The sequence below is a fragment of the Thalassophryne amazonica genome, chromosome 19, assembly GCF_902500255.1.
Source record: "Thalassophryne amazonica chromosome 19, fThaAma1.1, whole genome shotgun sequence".
In the NCBI taxonomy this organism is placed as follows: domain Eukaryota; kingdom Metazoa; phylum Chordata; class Actinopteri; order Batrachoidiformes; family Batrachoididae; genus Thalassophryne; species Thalassophryne amazonica.
The window spans coordinates 68,057,919-68,078,814 of NC_047121.1; the positions used below are offsets into that span (position 1 = coordinate 68,057,919).

A 20,896-nucleotide genomic window follows, 5' to 3' on the forward strand; every position below is an offset into this window, starting at 1 on the left:
TTAGTAAATAAATTGGCCTTGCATTAGTTAATGAATTTGGTGAACTTGCTTTGTTAATCCCAAACCAGCACTGAAAAAGACTTCAGGACTTGTACAGAAACTGGGTGTTACAGGAGCAGATCAGCCAGATAGATAGTGCAAGAAATTGAGGTAAAAAACAGGATTTTAAAGCAAATGTTTTTTGTTTTTTGAGGCCACTAAAAATCTTGTTGGGGGGGTGCTACAGCTGGAAACCTCACCCTAGAACCGCCTGTGAGTTTTAATCAGTAAGCTGTAGCAACAAGTTACTGCATAATGTCTCTGTAAAAACCTAATTACATCTCTCTCAGTGGGAAGTGTCACGCCACATGTCAGCAGGTGCACAGCGGGGCGGGTCCTCCTTCGTCCTGTGGGCGGGGCTTGAGGCCACCTGTGTCGGTGGGTGTGACTGGATACTGGCGAGGTTTTATGCTAAACACACACAGACACACAGGCAGAGTTAGACCGGGGACAGTCATGGGGAAGCAGACAGGTGGACGAGTGGACTTTGAGTGGGTTTATACCGACCAGCCGCACACGTCACGGAGAAAAGAAATTCTGGGTAAGAATGCACACAGCAGCTTGTCTTTCCACAGCCGAGCTGATGACTCGGTTAAAGCGGGGTTTTGGCTTTTTTTTTTTTCCTAAATCATAGCCGGTTTAAACCTGTTTGCAAACTGTCACAGCGGATCCCCAACGGACGCAAAAAAGACAAAACGCACAAACCGGCGTATTAGTTACCGACAAACTTTTAATTATTATTATTATTATTATATGTTGTTGTTAACTTTCGGAGGAGAAATTTGTCGAAACTGACAATTTTTAAAAAACTGCAATAATATTGGCGAATTTTTTGTGACAAACGGACGCAAAAAAACAAACAAATAAAAAACGCACAAAACGGCGGATTAGTTACCGGTAATACAAACATTTTAAATTATTATTATTATTAACTTTCGGAGAGAAATTTGTCGAAACTGACAATTAAAAAAAAAAAAAAAACTGCAATAATATTGGCGAATTTTTGTGTGACAAACGGACGCAAAAAAAAAACAAAAAAAAAAACGCACAAACCGGCGTATTAGTTACGGTAATACAAACATTTAAAGTAACATTATTATTATTATTAACTTTCGGAGAGAAATTTGTCGAAACTGACAACTTAAAAAAACTGCAATAATGGCGAATTTTTGTGTCAAACAGGTGACACAACTTATAAAGGTTTTAGACAATTTAATGTGCCCACAACTTTTGGAAAAAATAACGAAAATCTGCTGATTGAATTAATTTAGTATGGCACAAAATGCAAAAAGATATAATGCCCATTTAAATATCTGGATAACAACGTGTAGACACTTATTTCCGCTGTGGTTCATAGCAAAACGTTTATTTATGTCAATATTGTATTTAGAAATCATAATATGCAAAATGTTTTTTTGGTAGATTAAATGGCATTTAAAAAATGTGAGCTATAGTTTTTAAAAAGCATGTACTCTTATAATAAACATTTATTATTTATTAGGCATGTTTGAATATTTCAAATTAGATTTTTCTGTTGACCCACTGATGAAAAGATGCCCAACAGACTATTTGTATCAAAACTGTAGGCTGCCTAAAGGTTTTGTGCAATATCTGTGTGGATTTCTTTGGATGTTGTGCAGATGTAAGCCCCATTGTTTCCTCTGGGTTATAATTTAAATTTGAATATTATTTGTTTTTCATGACCTCATTCAAGCAAAATCATGAAAGAGAAAAAAGGGAGTGTCAATGTGAACATATAATTAAAGAAAGTTCCAACAGAGCACACTGATGTACAGTCTCATCTATAACAAAAATAAGAAATTGGCAATAATAATAATATTAATGTTTGTTGAACCCAAACACATGCTCCAAATTTTCTATGTGCAGCATTATCCATTTACAAACTTAAATGATTCAAACCCCTCAACTAACTCAAAAACGACACATGCCATCATACATCTTAAAATTAAAAGGGCACATAAGTGAGTTTAAAAAAAAAAAAAGATTCAAATTTGGTTACTGTTAATGCACCAAAAAAAAGTTTGTTTTGACTGTGCAACATGCAATATTTGTCTGCCACCTGCTCTAAGATTGTTGTATGGAATAATCTTTATCACTTGCATGATGGAAATTAGGAGCAGGAGTGGGTAAACGTGTGCATGTAGCTTGGAATATATATATATTATATTATATTATATTGACTCTTAGTCTTGTCCATCCAAATTGGAAGTCCCAAAAACCAGTTTTATTTATTATCTATCGTCCACCTGGTCGTTACTGTGAGTTTCTCTGTGAATTTTCAGACCTTTTGTCTGACTTAGTGCTTAGCTCAGATAATTATAGTGGGCGATTTTAACATCCACACAGATGCTGAGAATGACAGCCTCAACACTGCATTTAATCTATAATTAGACTCAATTGGCTTTGCTCAAAATGTAAATGAGTCCACCCACCACTTTAATCATATCTTAGATCTTGTTCTGACTTATGGTATGGAAATTGAAGACTTAACAGTATTCCCTGAAAACTCCCTTCTGTCTGATCATTTCTTAATAACATTTACATTTACTCTGATGGACTACCCAGCAGTGGGGAATAAGTTTCATTACACTAGAAGTCTTTCAGAAAGCACTGTAACTAGGTTTAAGGATATGATTCCTTCTTTATGTTCTCTAATGCCATATACCAACACATTGCAGAGTAGCTACCTAAACTCTGTGAGTGAGATAGAGTATCTCGTCAATAGTTTTACATCCTCATTGAAGACAACTTTGGATGCTGTAGCTCCTCTGAAAAAGAGAGCTTTAAATCAGAAGTGCCTGACTCCGTGGTATAACTCACAAACTCGCAGCTTAAAGCAGATAACCCGTAAATTGGAGAGGAAATGGCGTCTCACTAATTTAGAAGATCTTCACTTAGCCTGGAAAAAGAGTCTGTTGCTCTATAAAAAGCCCTCCGTAAAGCTAGGACATCTTACTACTCATCACTAATTGAAGAAAATAAGAACAACCCCAGGTTTCTTTTCAGCACTGTAGCCAGGCTGACAAAGAGTCAGAGCTCTGTTGAGCCGAGTATTCCTTTAACTTTAACTAGTAATGACTTCATGACTTTCTTTGCTAATAAAATTTTAACTATTAGAGAAAAAATTACTCATAACCATCCCAAAGACGTATCGTTATCTTTGGCTGCTTTCAGTGATGCCGATATTTGGTTAGACTCTTGTTAACCAACTCTTGTTCTGTCTGAGTTATTTTCATTAGTTACTTCCTCCAAACCATCAACATGTCTATTAGACCCCATTCCTACCAGGCTGCTCAAGGAAGCCCTACCATTAATTAATGCTTCGATCTTAAATATGATCAATCTATCTTTGTTAGTTGGCTTTTTAATAGATTAAATGCAGTGTTGAGGCTGTCATTCTCAGCATCTGTGTGGATGTTAAAATCGCCCACTATAATTATCTGAGCTAAGCACTAAGTCAGACAAAAGGTCTGAAAATTCACAGAGAAACTCACAGTAACGACCAGGTGGACGATAGATAATAACAAATAAAACTGGTTTTTGGGACTTCCAATTTGGATGGACAAGACTAAGAGTCAAGCTTTCAAATGAATTAAAGCTCTGTCTGGGTTTTTGATTAATTAATAAGCTGGAATGGAAGATTGCTGCTAATCCTCCGCCTCGGCCCGTGCTACGAGCATTCTGACAGTTAGTGTGACTCGGGGGTGTTGACTCATTTAAACTAACATATTCATCCTGCTGTAACCAGGTTTCTGTAAGGCAGAATAAATCAATATGTTGATCAATTATTATATCATTTACCAACAGGGACTTAGAAGAGAGAGACCTAATGTTTAATAGACCACATTTAACTGTTTTAGTCTGTGGTGCAGTTGAAGGTGCTATATTATTTTTTCTTTTTGAATTTTTATGCTTAAATAGATTTTTGCTAGTTATTGGTGGTCTGGGAGCAGGCACCGTCTCTACGGGGATGGGGTAATGAGGGGATGGCAGGGGGAGAGAAGCTGCAGAGAGGTGTGTAAGACTACAACTCTGCTTCCTGGTCCCAACCCTGGATAGTCACAGTTTGGAGGATTTAAGAAAATTGGCCAGATTTCTAGAAATGAGAGCTGCTCCATCCAAAGTGGGATGGATGCCGTCTCTCCTAACAAGACCAGGTTTTCCCCAGAAGCTTTGCCAATTATCTATGAAGCCCACCTCATTTCAAAAGCTACTGTGTTGGTGGTGTCCTTTGAATGCAACCTTTATGACATGTGAGCTCAGCCTGCTCCTACAGGCTGCAGATAATACAAACCAAAAAAAACAAAAAACACTATTCATGTCCCCAAAGCACATGTCAATCAAAAGACACCATGTGGTTGGGGCAATGTGCTGCTTCAGTCAGAGGGCATAATTAGAAACAAAACGCTTTAATAATTAAACCCTCAGAGGTGTCAAACATCCCATCAGCTGCTAGATGTTTCTGACACAAACCAGCAACAATGTGGTGGCGAGAAATGCTCACTTTCTGGCAGCAAAATGAGTTTCAGTTTTTTAAAGTATGTCTGATAACAGATTATTGTTCTTGTTACAATGATTATTGTTTTATTATCGTTTGACTTTTGGCTGCTCCCAGTTTATTGGATCACCACAGCGGCTCCAGTACAGATTTACATTGGGATTTGGCACACAAGCTTTATGACAGAACTCCAGTTCTATACATGGAGGAACACAAACAGCCCCTGGTCTTCCCAAGTGGTCTCCCAGCCAAGTACTAATGAGGACCTAGTCTGCCTTGCTCCTGAGGTGTGACAGGATCATGTGCATACAGAGCAGCATGGCTGATCATCTTCATACCATTCTGATGTGTGTGAAGTTGATAAAGATCGTATGGGCCTTTTTTTGTGTGTCAGCACAGTTTGGACATGCAATGTGGCTTGGTGACAGAAAACTGAATTAGAGGCATGCTTTGTTGAAGAACACTGGTCTTTCAGGGATCCTCCTCGACTCCCCCCGACTGTTTAGAAGCCTTTCTTCTCTTTTCATGCATATCAGTGCGTCTGTGTTTGTCATGAATGTGGAATGTGTCCTGTTACCTAGCAGGCCCACACGCTTTGTCAACAGCACCTGCTATCAGCGTGATATTGTTTCAAGAGTCACAGCAGAAGATGAGGCTGGTACATCCATTGAAACGATGTGTAATTTTCTCCCTGGAATTAATGTGTTACCTGGCATTTCAATAATCAGACAAAAATTATTAAATAAATAATAATTTAAAAAAAATCACTGGGATGTGCTGTAATATTAATTAGGATCTGCACTGAAGTAAACAATCTGTAAATTATCTGGCAGTTAATCTAAAAATTACAGTTGTGGGTCCAACTTCTGAAAGATTTACTGCATTTCTCAGTTACACACACATCAAATCAGTTTTATTTATATAGCGCCAAATCACAACAAACAGTTGCCCCAAGGCGCTTTATATTGTAAGGCAAAAGCCATACAATAATTACGGAAAAACCCCAACGGTCAAAACGACCCCCTATGAGCAAGCACTTGGCAACAGTGGGAAGGAAAAACTCCCTTTTAACAGGAAGAAACCTCCAGCAGAACCAGGCTCAGGGAGGGGCAGTCTTCTGCTGGGACTGGTTGGGGCTGAGGGAGAGAACCAGGAAAAAGACATGCTGTGGAAGAGAGCAGAGATCAATCACTAATGATTAAATGTAGAGTGGTGCATACAGAGCAAAAAGAGAAAGAAACACTCAGTGCATCATGGGAACCCCCCAGCAGTCTAAGTCTATAGCAGCATAACTAAGGGATGGTTCAGGGTCACCTGATCCAGCCCTAACTATAAGCTTTAGCAAAAAGGAAAGTTTTAAGCCTAATCTTAAAAGTAGAGAGGGTGTCTGTCTCCCTGATCCGAATTGGGAGCTGGTTCCACAGGAGAGGAGCCTGAAAGCTGAAGGCTCTGCCTCCCATTCTACTCTTACAAACCCTAGGAACTACAAGTAAGCCTGCAGTCTGAGAGCGAAGCGCTCTATTGGGGTGATATGGTACTATGAGGTCCCTAAGATAAGTTGGGACCTGATTATTCAAAACCTTATAAGTAAGAAGAAGAATTTTAAATTCTATTCTAGAATTAACAGGAAGCCAATGAAGAGAGGCCAATATGGGTGAGATATGCTCTCTCCTTCTAGTCCCCATCAGTACTCTAGCTGCAGCATTTTGAATTAACTGAAGGCTTTTCAGGGAACTTTTAGGACAACCTGATAATAATGAATTACAATAGCCCAGCCTAGAGGAAATAAATGCATGAATTAGTTTTTCTGCATCACTCTGAGACAAGACCTTTCTAATTTTAGAGATATTGCACAAATGCAAAAAAGCAGTCCTACATATTTGTTTAATATGCGCATTGAATGACATATCCTAATCAAAAATGACTCCAAGATTTCTCACAGTATTACTAGAGGTCAGGGTAATGCCATCCAGAGTAAGGATCTGGTTAGACACCATGTTTCTAAGATTTGTGGGGCCAAGTACAATAACTTCAGTTTTATCTGAGTTTAAAAGCAGGAAATTAGAGGTCATCCATGTCTTTATGTCTGTAAGACAATCCTGCAGTTTAGCTAATTGGTGTGTGTCCTCTGGCTTCATGGATAGATAAAGCTGGGTATCATCTACGTAACAATGAAAATTTAAGCATAATAATAATAATACTGCCTAAGGGAAACATGTATAAAGTGAATAAAATTGGTCCTAGCACAGAACCTTGTGGAACTCCATAATTAACCTTAGTCTGTGAAGAAGATTCCCCATTTACATGAACAAATTGTAATCTATTAGATAAATATGATTCAAACCACCGCAGCGCAGTGCCTTTAATACCTATGGCATGCTCTAATCTCTAATAAAATTTTATGGTCAACAGTATAAAAAGCAGCACTGAGGTCTAACAGGACAAGCACAGAGATGAGTCCACTGTCTGAGGCCATAAGAAGATCATTTGTAACCTTCACTAATGCTGTTTCTGTACTATGATGAATTCTAAAACCTGACTGAAACTCTTCAAATAGACCATTCCTTTGCAGATGATCAGTTAGTTGTTTTACAACTACCCTTTCAAGAATGTTTGAGAGAAAAGGAAGGTTGGAGATTGGCCTATAATTAGCTAAGATAGCTGGGTCAAGTGATGGCTTTTTAAGTAATGGTTTAATTACTGCCACCTTAAAAGCCTGAAAAACTAGGTTTAAGGATATGATTCCTTCTTTATGTTCTCTAATGCCATATACCAACACAGTGCAGAGTAGCTACCTAAACTCTGTAAGTGAGATAGAGTATCTCGTCAATAGTTCTACATCCTCATTGAAGACAACTTTGGATGCTGTAGCTCCTCTAAAAAAGAGAGCTTTAAATCAGAAGTGTCTGACTCCGTGGTATAACTCACAAACTCGTAGCTTAAAGCAGATAACCCGTAAGTTGGAGAGGAAATGGCGTCTCACTAATTTAGAAGATCTTCACTTAGCCTGGAAAAAGAGTCTGTTGCTCTATAAAAAAGCCCTCCGTAAAGCTAGGACATCTTTCTACTCATCACTAATTGAAGAAAATAAGAACAACCCCAGGTTTCTTTTCAGCACTGTAGCCAGGCTGACAAAGAGTCAGAGCTCTATTGAGCTGAGTATTCCATTAACTTTAACTAGTAATGACTTCATGACTTTCTTTGCTAACAAAATTTTAACTATTAGAGAAAAAATTACTCATAACCATCCCAAAGACGTATCGTTATCTTTGGCTGCTTTCAGTGATGCCGGTATTTGGTTAGACTCTTTCTCTCCGATTGTTCTGTCTGAGTTATTTTCATTAGTTACTTCATCCAAACCATCAACATGTTATTAGACCCCATTCCTACCAGGCTGCTCAAGGAAGCCCTACCATTATTTAATGCTTCGATCTTAAATATGATCAATCTATCTTTGTTAGTTGGCTATGTACCACAGGCTTTTAAGGTGGCAGTAATTAAACCATTACTTAAAAAACCATCACTTGACCCAGCTATCTTAGCTAATTATAGGCCAATCTCCAACCTTCCTTTTCTCTCAAAAATTCTAGAAAGGGTAGTTGTAAAACAGCTAACTGATCATCTGCAGAGGAATGGTCTATTTGAAGAGTTTCAGTCAGGTTTTAGAATTCATCATAGTACAGAAACAGCATTAGTGAAGGTTACAAATGATCTTCTTATGGCTTCGGACAGTGGACTCATCTCTGTGCTTGTTCTGTTAGACCTCAGTGCTGCTTTTGATACTGTTGACCATAAAATTTTATTACAGAGATTAGAGCATGCCATAGGTATTAAAGGCACTGTGCTGCGGTGGTTTGAATCATATTTGTCTAATAGATTACAATTTGTTCATGTAAATGGGGAATCTTCTTCACAGACTAAAGTTAATTATGGAGTTCCACAAGGTTCTGTGCTAGGACCAATTTTATTCACTTTATACATGCTTCCCTTAGGCAGTATTATTAGACGGTATTGCTTAAATTTTCATTGTTACGCAGATGATACCCAGCTTTATCTATCCATGAAGCCAGAGGACACACACCAATTAGCTAAACTGCAGGATTGTCTTACAGACATAAAGACATGGATGACCTCTAATTTCCTGCTTTTAAACTCAGATAAAACTGAAGTTATTGTACTTGGCCCCACAAATCTTAGAAACATGGTGTCTAACCAGATCCTTACTCTGGATGGCATTACCCTGACCTCTAGTAATACTGTGAGAAATCTTGGAGTCATTTTTGATCAGGATATGTCATTCAAAGTGCATATTAAACAAATATGTAGGACTGCTTTTTCGCATTTACGCAATATCTCTAAAATCAGAAAGGTCTTGTCTCAGAGTGATGCTGAAAAACTAATTCATGCATTTATTTCCTCTAGGCTGGACTATTGTAATTCATTATTATCAGGTTGTCCTAAAAGTTCCCTAAAAGCCTTCAGTTAATTCAAAATGCTGCAGCTAGAGTACTGACGGGGACTAGAAGGAGAGAGCATATCTCACCCATATTGGCCTCTCTTCATTGGCTTCCTGTTAATTCTAGAATAGAATTTAAAATTCTTCTTCTTACTTATAAGGTTTTGAATAATCAGGTCCCATCTTATCTTAGGGACCTCGTAGTACCATATCACCCCAATAGAGCGCTTCGCGCTCAGACTGCAGGCTTACTTGTAGTTCCTAGGGTTTGTAAGAGTAGAATGGGAGGCAGAGCCTTCAGCTTTCAGGCTCCTCTCCTGTGGAACCAGCTCCCAATTCAGATCAGGGAGACAGACACCCTCTCTACTTTTAAGATTAGGCTTAAAACTTTCCTTTTTGCTAAAGCTTATAGTTAGGGCTGGATCAGGTGACCCTGAACCATCCCTTAGTTATGCTGCTATAGACGTAGACTGCTGGGGGGTTCCCATGATGCACTGTTTCTTTCTCTTTTGCTCTGTATGCACCACTCTGCATTTAATCATTAGTGATCGATCTCTGCTCCCCTCCACAGCATGTCTTTTTCCTGGTTCTCTCCCTCAGCCCCAACCAGTCCCAGCAGAAGACTGCCCCTCCCTGAGCCCCGTTTTCTTCTGGAGGTTCTTCCTGTATAAAAGGGAGTTTTTCCTTCCCACTGTAGCAAGTGCTTGCTCACAGGGGGTCATTTTGACCGTTGGGGTTTTACATAATTATTGTATGGCCTTGCCTTACAATATAAAGCGCCTTGGGGCAACTGTTTGTTGTGATTTGGCGCTATATAAAAAAATTGATTGAATTGAAGTCACATAAATGACTAATCGTGCTTTTTTGGGGGGGTGGTTGATGGTTGATTTGATTAGAGCTAAACTTTTCTTAATCCATGAGTTAACGGTCTGGTCCATTTGCAAGTATGCGTCGTGTTCCACCACAAAGTGGTTTCAATCACTCTCCTTTTATGATACCTGGTTACTGATTTATCTTTATGCCCCCGTCAGCGGGCAACTCCACTGTCCACTGACAACTTATCCACAATAGTGCAGCAGATAACTGAAACAATCCTTCAAGTGGTGATACAACAACCAGATCTGTCACAAAGACACCTCAGACATTACTCTTTTGAAAAATAAATAAATAATAAAACGGACTGGCCACTTGAATTTTCAATAGGCAGCCAGGTAGGGGTCAATTGAAGAATTACAGAAGGGTCAAAATTTAAAAATGCTGCAATCAAATTGAAAGCTACACCATATTATTTGTCTGATCAGAGTCCAAACTATGCTTTTCTGGAATATCTGTCACTGAATGTTATGAGGTAAACGCTTGGGAATTCCTATTGTTTAATTAACTTGATCAAAAAGTCTGTAGGAGAAACCAGCATGCTGCACTTATGTGACACTGTGTCCTTAAATGTCTTGTTATCAAAATTAACCAATTTGCATGCAGGTATTACACGTCCAAACAAAAAGTGCACCAGATTTGCAAGTAGGATCACCCGATGGTCCAGCCAGTGCACGCTGGGATAGACGTGCTTCTCCTGTGACTCTGTAAACCTCAGCACTTTGGACTAGATATACTGAACAGCATGATTGTGATTTATTTATTTGTTCATGTCAATGTTTTTTTTTTTTTCCACTTGCACGGTTGAGGGCATTTTCCTTCGACTGGAACCAGCGTGCCCTTTAGAGTACTGTCTTGTGGCAATTAGACCTGTTTCTAATGAACCACTCCCATGTCTCTCCTTGTGCCTCATTTCCCTCGGCAAAACAACACCTCTGCCAATTAAAAAAAAGCCTTTTGTCAGCGCTGCGCCTCCCAGGAGGAAGAAGGTACCATATTACACCATGCCTCAGTGTGTTCTTTGGGGATATGTGTCACAGCACAACAAAAGTCAACTGATCTATGAAAATTATTTTTAAATGAATAGTTTATAGAGAGCCAAGAAAAAAATTTCATGCAGTTTGCAGTCATCTACATAAAGCAGATTTTTTGGACTGGTTGCGTCGTCTTGATTGAGGTGCCAAATTATTCGCAACACACAAACGCTCCCTTCTGTAGTACATCACCATACATTGAGAGATGCCTAGTCATCTGTGATTCTTCACAATCTGAATGTTAGAGCAGGTGTTTTTTGGCCATTTTCATGGAAAATGTGCAGTTTGATTTAATACAAGCTCTGGGTCCATGGGTACTCTGGTTACTGAGCTACAGTAAGGGGCCATTTCACCATAATCTAAGGTCCAAACTGGTGTTTCTAACCATTTTTAGGAAAATATTTAATTGGATCCAATTATTGGTCCATGAGTTGAGCCTCGGTGGTTACTGAGATACAGAGATGGACCATTTCACATACATACTGGAAAATGTCTTTATAAACTGCAAATATTTTTCAGATTAAAGGTCTAAACAGGTTGTTGTTTTCAAGAAAGTGTTTAATAGGAAGAAACAGAAATTCTGGGTACATGAGGAAGACCAAAATGTATTTTCTGGCCTCAATGGTTACTGAGATACTGTGGAAGAGCCATTTCAAAGTCAAAGGTCTAAACAGGTGTTTGTAATCATTTTCAAGAAAATGTTATTTCAAGTAGAAATTTAGGGTCCATGAATAATCTAAACCTGCTCTCTAGTCCCTGTGATTTGAGTAGTCTGAGTTTTGTTGTTTTTGGCTGTTACCATGGTAATGCTTAATTTTGTGAGTGTGTTTCATAAGAACCTATAGAAACGCTTACCTTCCAAATAATTAAACATCAAAATTAAGATGGTATGACTCGCGAGTCTAGAGCTGTGGCATAAAGTTCACACAGTGCTACCCACAAATTTATCATGCAGTAATGGTTTTCTTATTTTAACTAAGATTGAATATTTCTTGACATCCGTAAGTCTATTGTAGATATTTTCCTGTTATATTCTGAAAAACTAATTTAAAATGTCTGTGTATCTCTCATCACACTTGCATTACTGTTTCCAAGTAAATTTCTGATTTCTTTCCCATCTTCCACTTTTCCACCCATTTTCTATTTGGATTTATCAAACGCCTTTTCAATCCACTCATTGTTTCCTTTATTCCACCTGCTTCTATCATCAGCCAAATATCCAGAGATCAAGTCCCTGATGGGTCCAGATCCCCAACTGAAGTGGGTGGTGTCAGGCATGGTCCTCATCCAGCTCTTGGCCTGCTATATGGTTCACACCCTGTCCTGGAAGTGGATCTTCTTCTGGGCCTACGCCTTCGGCGGCTGCATTAACCACTCGTTGACCCTGGCAATCCATGACATCTCTCACAACGTGGCCTTTGGCAACAAGCTGGCCAAATGGAACCGCTGGTTTGCCATGTGGGCCAACGTGCCCATTGGTTTACCCTACTCTGCCTCATTCAAGAAGTACCATGTCGACCATCATCGCTATCTAGGGGGTGATAAGCTCGATGTTGATATTCCTACAGACATGGAAGGATGGTTTTTTTGCACTCCGGCCAGAAAGGTCCTCTGGCTATTTCTCCAGCCATTTTTTTATGCTCTGCGCCCATTGGTGGTCAACCCCAAACCAGTGGGCCGCTGGAGGTCCAGAATGCCATCGTTCAGTTCACAGCAGACTGTGCTTACTACTATCTATGGGGTCTGAAGCCCATTGTTTACCTTGTTGCAGGTTCAATCCTGTGCATGGGCCTGCACCCGATCTCTGGACATTTCATAGCTGAGCATTACATGTTCTTGAAGGGACATGAGACCTATTCTTATTATGGACCACTGAACCTGATCACGTTTAATGTTGGATACCACATGGAGCATCACGACTTCCCAAGCATACCTGGCAGTAAACTACCTCAGGTGAGGAAAATATCTTGAGAAACTGTATATAATTATCAGATCAAATGACAGGATAAGTTAAAAACTTTTAGAAACTGCAGTGATGACTCAACTGTGTGAACATGCTTCATTTTATAATCTAGAGTGAACATTTACTGTTTACAGACTTAAATTTCATGAATTTTCATGTACTGGCCTACTCAATTGAAGTCAGTGTTATTAATCCATGCGATTTCGTCTCTGGGCACTTTGCATGTACAGCGGGTCTAGATATAAATGTATTCTATAATTTGCAGAGACCCAACATTCCTTAGAAAAACAAGCACATGGTGACTGTAGTGAAGAACAACTCTTTTTAACAGGAAGACACCTCAAGCAGAACCAGACTGCATAGAGGGGCTATATGTCATAATCGTAATGGGGTCTGAATTGAAACATTTAAGGGAGGGGGTAGAATTTGTACATGATACCTTTTTATATCCTTCCCATTCATGCTTTCATAGACTATAAACTATATTCTATGAACTGGTGTTCATACCATTTTCATTTTAGCATCAAATTATTTGCAGGATGTGAGCTTCTACAGGTGCCAATGCAGGGGGGCGACCAACTCAGTTCTTGGAGAGTGCCTAACCTACATGTTTTCATGTTTACCTGCTAGACTCACACCTGATTATTTAAATCAAGTGTTTTCCAGGTCTTGATTGGCTGAGCAGGCCTGATTGAGTTAATTAGCTGTCAGTTGTAGAGGCACAGTTGGAAAACTTACAGGACATATATTCTCCAGGAACAGGGGTGGAAACCCAAAGGAAGACTGTCACAAACTGGTGTTGCCACAATAATGGTCAAAAACAATAAAACTCACCAATGAATTAGGTCTCAACCACTGAGGCTTAAATTACTCGGTCACCCCAATTTTGTATTTGCCCAAAATGAACCCTTTTTTTCCTATAAATGACCAGAAATCCCTCTTTTGACCTTTGAGCCTGATCAAATCACTGCTTGCTGCATCTCGATAACCATTGAGGCAATATGGCAGATTTCAGTTTTAAATTACTCTGGTCGAAAAAGTTTCTATTCGATTCAAATTGGGGGGGGGGGGGGGGGGGGGAATCACCATATATTCCTGTTTTTTGTTTTTTTTTCCTGATTTCATTTGTTGGACTTAATTTCACACTGAAAATCAAGAGGATGCAGCCTGTTAGCGACGGAGCAGATTGTGCGATTAGCAAAAATGAGCCCACTCTGTACAGTCTCTACAACAAAAAAACCACAAAACATTTTGGGGTAACAACGTCATCACAGCATTTCAAATTTAGACTGATTGAGATTATTGAACTTCTGCAATGACGTTTTACGCCGAAATGTTTAGTAGTTATGTCAAAAAGCAATTGTACAAACTAGGCAAATTGTTGCTACGTCGCTAGTAGGCTGTGTCCGTGTGATATCTGGCAAGAAACAAAAACAGGAATTCAGCTCTTATTGTTGAGCTCATAGAACTGTTGATAAGCATCAATAATAATTCAATTCAATTTTATTTATATAGCGCCAAATCACAACAAATAGTTGCCCCAAGGCGCTTCAATACAAAAGCCTACTTTAATCAAATCATTGTCAGTTTTGACAGATCAAAGCAGGTAGTTTTTTTTTTTCTTCTTTTATGCGTCACTTAATAGCAGTTAAACGTTTCCTAACATTGACCTTTGTGAGATACTCGAGCAAGTCTCCAACCGTCTTCATTGCATGCCAGTTAATATTAAACTTACTGCTTTGTGTAAAATTATTTGGTTTTGTTGATCTTACGAACTCACACTGTCTCTTTTTTGTTGCTGCCAGGTTAAGCAAATAGCAGCAGAGTATTACGACTCCTTGCCCCAGCACTCATCCTGGACCCGGGTATTATGGGACTTTGTGTTTGACGACAGCATCGGCCCCTATGCCAGAATCAAACGGGAATACAAGCTCAGCAAACAGGAATAGATTTTGTTCTCTTTTGAATGTGAATTTCATTTGTACAAATTTATGGACAAACCGTAAATGTCACTATAGTTTGACTTAAATGTTTGTTTTTCCACATATTGTGTTGTCATTGCCGTACATTTGCTTTTACACTTCGGTCCAGCAGTGAACCCTATCAAAAAAAAGTGGGGGGACAAAACCCTATTTCAGGTGCATACACACTGAAAGGGGCTTAGAGCTGAGGTACAGCTGGATGGTCTCCTTACTATTTTATTTATTCCTGCTACAAACAGATGGCCTTACACTGTGATCCACTTGTGTTCAAAAGGGCAAACAGATGAAAGCAGGAAGCTGCAGACATTTATGACTGATATTTCATTATCTGTGATTAAAGACAAAGACTGAACACAAAACATAATTTTGTGTGACAGGGTTAAAGCATGTTCTCATGAGAATACACAGACTGCACTGCCTTTCAGTCATCTCTATTTTTTTGGAATATTGCACATATACAGTTGGATCCATAAGTATTTGGACAGTGATTTTGTAATTTTGCCTCTGTACAACATCACAGCGGAGGTGACATGAAATGATCCATATGTTCTTGTAGTGTTGACTTTCTGCTTTATTTAAAAGGATTTAACAAAAATAACTTAACCATTTAAGAGTTACAGCCATTTTTATACATAGTCCCTATTTTCTGAGGCCATAAGTAATTGGACAAACTAAACATAAGCACTATTGAGAACATATAGAAATAACTTTCCAGACAGTTTTCTTTCAATAAGTTGAGGGACTGATTATTTCCAAGTCAGTGAATATATTTTTGACAGAGCAGCAACATGTCAACTATTAAATTAGATAACTATTTTGATAATCATTTTGAGTCATTTTGTGAATAAAAAGAAATCTCCAAATTCTCTAATTTCAGCTTCTTAAATGTGAATACTATCTGGTTTATTTTACTAGTTTATTTCTCTTAGTTATGGCCAAAACAAGGCATTTCAAGCATCATCTTGGGCTCTAGAAAACACTGGTCTACAGAGTTCAATGGGTCACCATTTTCTGAGTTTATGGCCCCAAGGAGTAATCAATTAATCCAGAAAATAATAGACCAATTGATTAATTATGAAAATACTCATTAGTTGCTACTTTAATCTTGGACTTCATTTTACATCAATCACTAAATACCAACAGGAGTAGGGAGTGATTCAAAACAAACCTGCATAACCTTGGAAGGAGAAGACTAGTGAGGGAAGCCACCAAAGGACAAGTGTAGAAATAGGAAAAAACAAAACCCTGAATTGTGCAACTTCTGCCGGTTGTATCACCAGTTCGTCTCCTGTCTAAGCAGCAGAGGATTTTCTTAAAACTGATTTGAAATTTCATCTAGTTTGCCACAAGGCACATGGGAGACTCAAGCCTAGATTTGATCCATTTTCTTGTATTTAAAATCCTTCTGTGCTCCGCTCCACCGTGAAGCTGCACTTTCCCCGCTTACCTCCACAACTGCAGAAGCCCATTACTGGGTGTCTTGATGGCTTCCCTCATTAGTCTGCTTCTTGCACTGGATGTAAAAGTGATGAATTGTATTAATATTCCTTATTTTTTTGTCCAATTACTTGTGGGCTCTGAAAATTGAAGGGCTGTATATAAAATAGCTGTAATTCCTAAATAGTTAGTGATCTTTTTTTGTCAAACCCCCTTGAAATAATGCTGAAAGTTTACACCACAAGCGCATCTGGTTTCATTGCAACTCTTTTGTGGTGGTGCACAGAGACAAATACAAAAATTGTCACTGTGCAAATACTTCTGGACCCGGCTGTAAGTCCCCTCTGCTTATGATACAATTTCAAGTGCATATTGCAGAACAGTGCTGAGAGGAAAAGGAGACCTTCAGTGGGACAAGTCTTTTCTTTGGTGACGCCACATTCTGCTCATGAGCAGCTACATCTTGTAAGACGTGCATGCGGCATGATTACGGCTGGAGGGAGCTGTACAAAAATGGTAACGCCTTATAGCAGTGTGACTGTAGTTTCTAATGTCAGCAAATATTCCACCTTCAGTGAGTCTCCTACTTGTGATCTACTTTCCTGCAGGTCTTCATGTGGTTTGAGCTCATGCTGTTGCGTAACCTCGCAGTGGTTATGAGTAATGCACCAGCAATTTAGCCTGCACCTGTAAGTCACAACTGCAAAGGCACACAATTCTCAGACCAGTTTGATTAACAAAACAAACACACACAAAAAAACGTGTGAGGTAAAATCAGCTCTGCTGCCCTCTAAAACTGTCATCCAGACACAAAAACAAGCATAAAAAGCAGCAGTTTAACAAACTCACCTGCACTCTGTAAAACATTTAACAGAATATTTGCTCCTCAGCAACAGAAACTACAATGAATCAGCCAGCGTCCGTTACTATTCACTGCAGCACAGCTGTGCTCTGGGGGTTCCTTTTATTTTGGCCACCCACTGTATGCAAAAACTTGTTGTGATTGTTCAGATCGGTGTGTTGTTGCTATTTAAGTGTGCTGAGTAATAATAAAAAAAAGAGTAAAGGTTCTTTATAAGAACCTGCTACAAACAGTTTGCATCTGATTTTCTGTTTCAAGCCCATTTGTGCGAACCACGTCACTCCCTGATTATTTCACTGTAAGTAATCGATGCCCCGAAGGTGAAACGCTTCTAAACTTTCCACACAGTAAAACTAAACACACTTTTTTTTTCTTTCTTTTCTTGAATGAATTTACTTCCAGCTTTGAAATCAGAACAGTTGAGAGGGGACAGAGTGGATAAAATACAACAGCTGATATTCAACCAAATCTCTTTAGTCACCGTCACACAGATAGACCTCAACGTGTTCATACAGGAGCAAGATTTGCATGTGTCCAGAGAAACAGGCGTGTTATCGCGTTTAAAATCTCTTTCAGGTGGCTGCTTAAATATTTATACATATTGAAGTGGAACATAATTACTGAGCTCAAAGTGCAAACTTTCAGCTTTGATTTGAAGGAGTTTGTAACAATGGAGGAACTGCTCTCAGGTTTCAATTCAAGATCTCTGCTGGTACGATACATCTGACTTAGCTAATCAGGAATGCTTAGATCTGGTAAGAATAAAAGGTTCTTGGGACTTTCAAGGGACTGTTGCACTTCCATTTGGACTCTGCTGCCGTCAATTGCCAATATGACGTGTACCGACTTGTTAGGCTAAAGAAGGTCAATGGTTAGGCTAACCTGGGTGGCCGAACCCAACCTCACATATGTGCAAGATGTAATTTACAACCGCAAGTTTGATCAGGATCCATGAAGACGTTGTCCAGTTGTTGCATACACTAGGTTTTAGAGACTCTGCCCCCCCATGGCCAAAATTACAAATGAAATACACCCAACGGTGAACTTGTCCGAGGTCTTGGTGAGGTAACGTTGTGTACCAACTTGACACATCAGGTGTCTCTCCCCCCCCCACCCACCAAGACATTACATGTACATGAACCACAGACGGATTGAGCTAAACCAGAGATGGCAAAAAGCTCAGGTGAGGCCAAATCAAACTGGTATCTCAAAGGTCAAAATGGTGAGATAGATGACAAGAATTCTGTCACTGTCCTTTCCAAACAGTAACCAAATCAAGAACACCATTCAGGAACTCGACATCTATAGCCAAAAATATTTAATAATGTCTGTAGAGTAATGGGAAAAATATCCTACAGATTAGACAAAGATCAATTTGCACTAGAAATCAGAGAAAGGATGGAATGCTTGTCCAACTGAAGTACAGTGTAAGTAGTTCTATGTTGTGGATATCCTAAAGTATGATAGAAATCCTATGAGAAAGAGATATAACATGTCAAAGGGGTTCCTATAGGAAAAAAGTTCTTCCCAAATTCTATAGGATTTCTATTGATGAAAATCCAATAGGGATAAGATCCTGTTTGATTGCTATTGGAATTTCTGTAGGATTCCTATAGGAAAAATGTATTGAGATTCCAATGGGAATTCCTATAGGATTCTTACTTTTCCAATAGAATTCGTTTAGAAAAAAAAGCTGCTCCAAACTCTTTATTGATGAAAATCCTGCAGGATTCCTATAAGATTTTCTGAGTAGGGGATGGTGGCCAGTGGCACTGACTCTCTAAATTTTGATGATGCAGCAGGAATAATTATGAACTACTTCCAAACTCAAATGAAAGGTTTCCTAACTCATTTACAGTGCAGATGGACAATGACCCGAAGCTGCACAGGCAACACTTTCCGCAATGAGTTTGATGTGAAACCAGCTGAGCATTCAACACCAGGATGCACAAACTGGAGAGTCTAGGGATGTCTACTGGCTCCAGACTTCGGACAGACTGTAAACATGAGTCATCAGGAGATGACATATCACCCCCAGTCCCCACAAATCAGTAATACAAAGTGTCAGGGGATCATCCACGTACACGCTTATGCTAAATATGAATAAAATTGGTCAGCTGGTTCTTGACATATCACACGAACAAGGGTGGCAATGACAATATCTTGAATGTCTTGCTGTGACCTTGAAATTGACCTCAAGGTCACTGTAATCGAATGGCGTCGACAGATCACCCAAGTACACCATTACGCTAAATATGAATGAAATTGGCCATCTGGTTCTTGGGTATTGCAGTAACAAGTGACTACGGAAGGTCGGAGGAACCTGCCACCCGGAGTATAGCGACAGGGGGATAAAAAGTAACTGTCAACTTCACACAAAGTAACTTTAGGATTCCAAAATTCTCCTGAAAGATGATCAATGACACCTAAAATTTTCAACCAAATGTTTGTGTGTGTGTGTGTGTATATATATATATACACACACACAACAAAAATATAAACGCAACACTTTTGGTTTTGCTCCCATTTTGTATGAGATGAACGCAAAGATCTAAAACTTTTTCCACATACACAATATCACCATTTCCCTCAAATATTGTTCACAAACCAGTCTAAATCTGTGATAGTGAGCACTTCTCCTTTGCTGAGATAATCCATCCCACCTCACAGGTGTGCCATATCAAGATGCTGATTAGACACCATGATTAGTGCACAGGTGTGCCTTAGACTGCCCACAATAAAAGGCCACTCTGAAAGGTGCAGTTTTATCACACAGCACAATGCCACAGATGTCGCAAGATTTGAGGGAGCGTGCAATTGGCATGCTGACAGCAGGAATGTCAACCAGCGCTGTTGCTCGTGTATTGAATGTTCATTTCTCTACCATAAGCCGTCTCCAAAGGCGTTTCCGAGAATTTGGCAGTACATCCAACCAGCCTCACAACCGCAGACCACGTGTAACCACACCAGCCCAGGACCTCCACATCCAGCATGTTCACCTCCAAGATCATCTGAGACCAGCCACTCGGACAGCTGCTGAAACAATCGGTTTGCATAACCGAAGAATTTCTGCACAAACTGTCAGAAACCGTCTCAGGGAAGCTCATCTGCATGCTCGTCGTCCTCATCGGGGTCTCGACCTGACTCCAGTTCTTTGTCGTAACAGACTTGAGTGGGCAAATGCTCACAGTCACTGGCGTTTGGCACGTTGGAGAGGTGCTCTCTTCATGGATGAATCCCGGTTCACATGGTTCAGGGCAGATGGCAGACAGCGTGTGTGGCGTCGTGTGGGTGAGCGGTTTTCTGATGTCAATGTTGTGGATCGAGTGGCCCATGGTGGCAGTGGGGTTATGGTATAGGCAGGCGTCTGTTATGGACGAAGAACACAGGTGCATTTTATTGATGGCATTTTGAATGCACAGAGATACCGTGACAAGATCCTGAGGCCCATTGTTGTGCCATACATCCAAGAACATCACCTCATGTTGCAGCAGGATAATGCACGGCCCCATGTTGCAAGGATCTGTACACAATTCTTGGAAGCTGAAAATGTCCCAGTTCTTGCATGGCCGGCATACTCACCGGACATGTCACCCATTGAGCATGTTTGGGATGCTCTGGACCGGCGTATACGACAGCGTGTACCAGTTCCTGCCAATATCCAGCAACTTCGCACAGCCATTGAAGAGGAGTGGACCAACATTCCACAGGCCACAACTGACAACCTGATC

General features: G+C 39.7%; 1 protein-coding gene across 1 annotated transcript; it reads left to right on the forward strand.

Annotated features, from left to right (window-relative positions):
• Positions 1–430: 430 nt before the first annotated feature.
• degs2 (delta(4)-desaturase, sphingolipid 2) lies at positions 431–19,624 on the forward strand. Its single transcript, XM_034194960.1, is given in 4 exon segments — positions 431–580; positions 12,133–12,597; positions 12,600–12,874; positions 14,690–19,624. Coding segments are annotated over 4 exon segments (1,017 nt in total). The 5' UTR covers positions 431–447; the 3' UTR covers positions 14,834–19,624.
• The last annotated feature ends 1,272 nt before the right edge of the window (positions 19,625–20,896 follow it).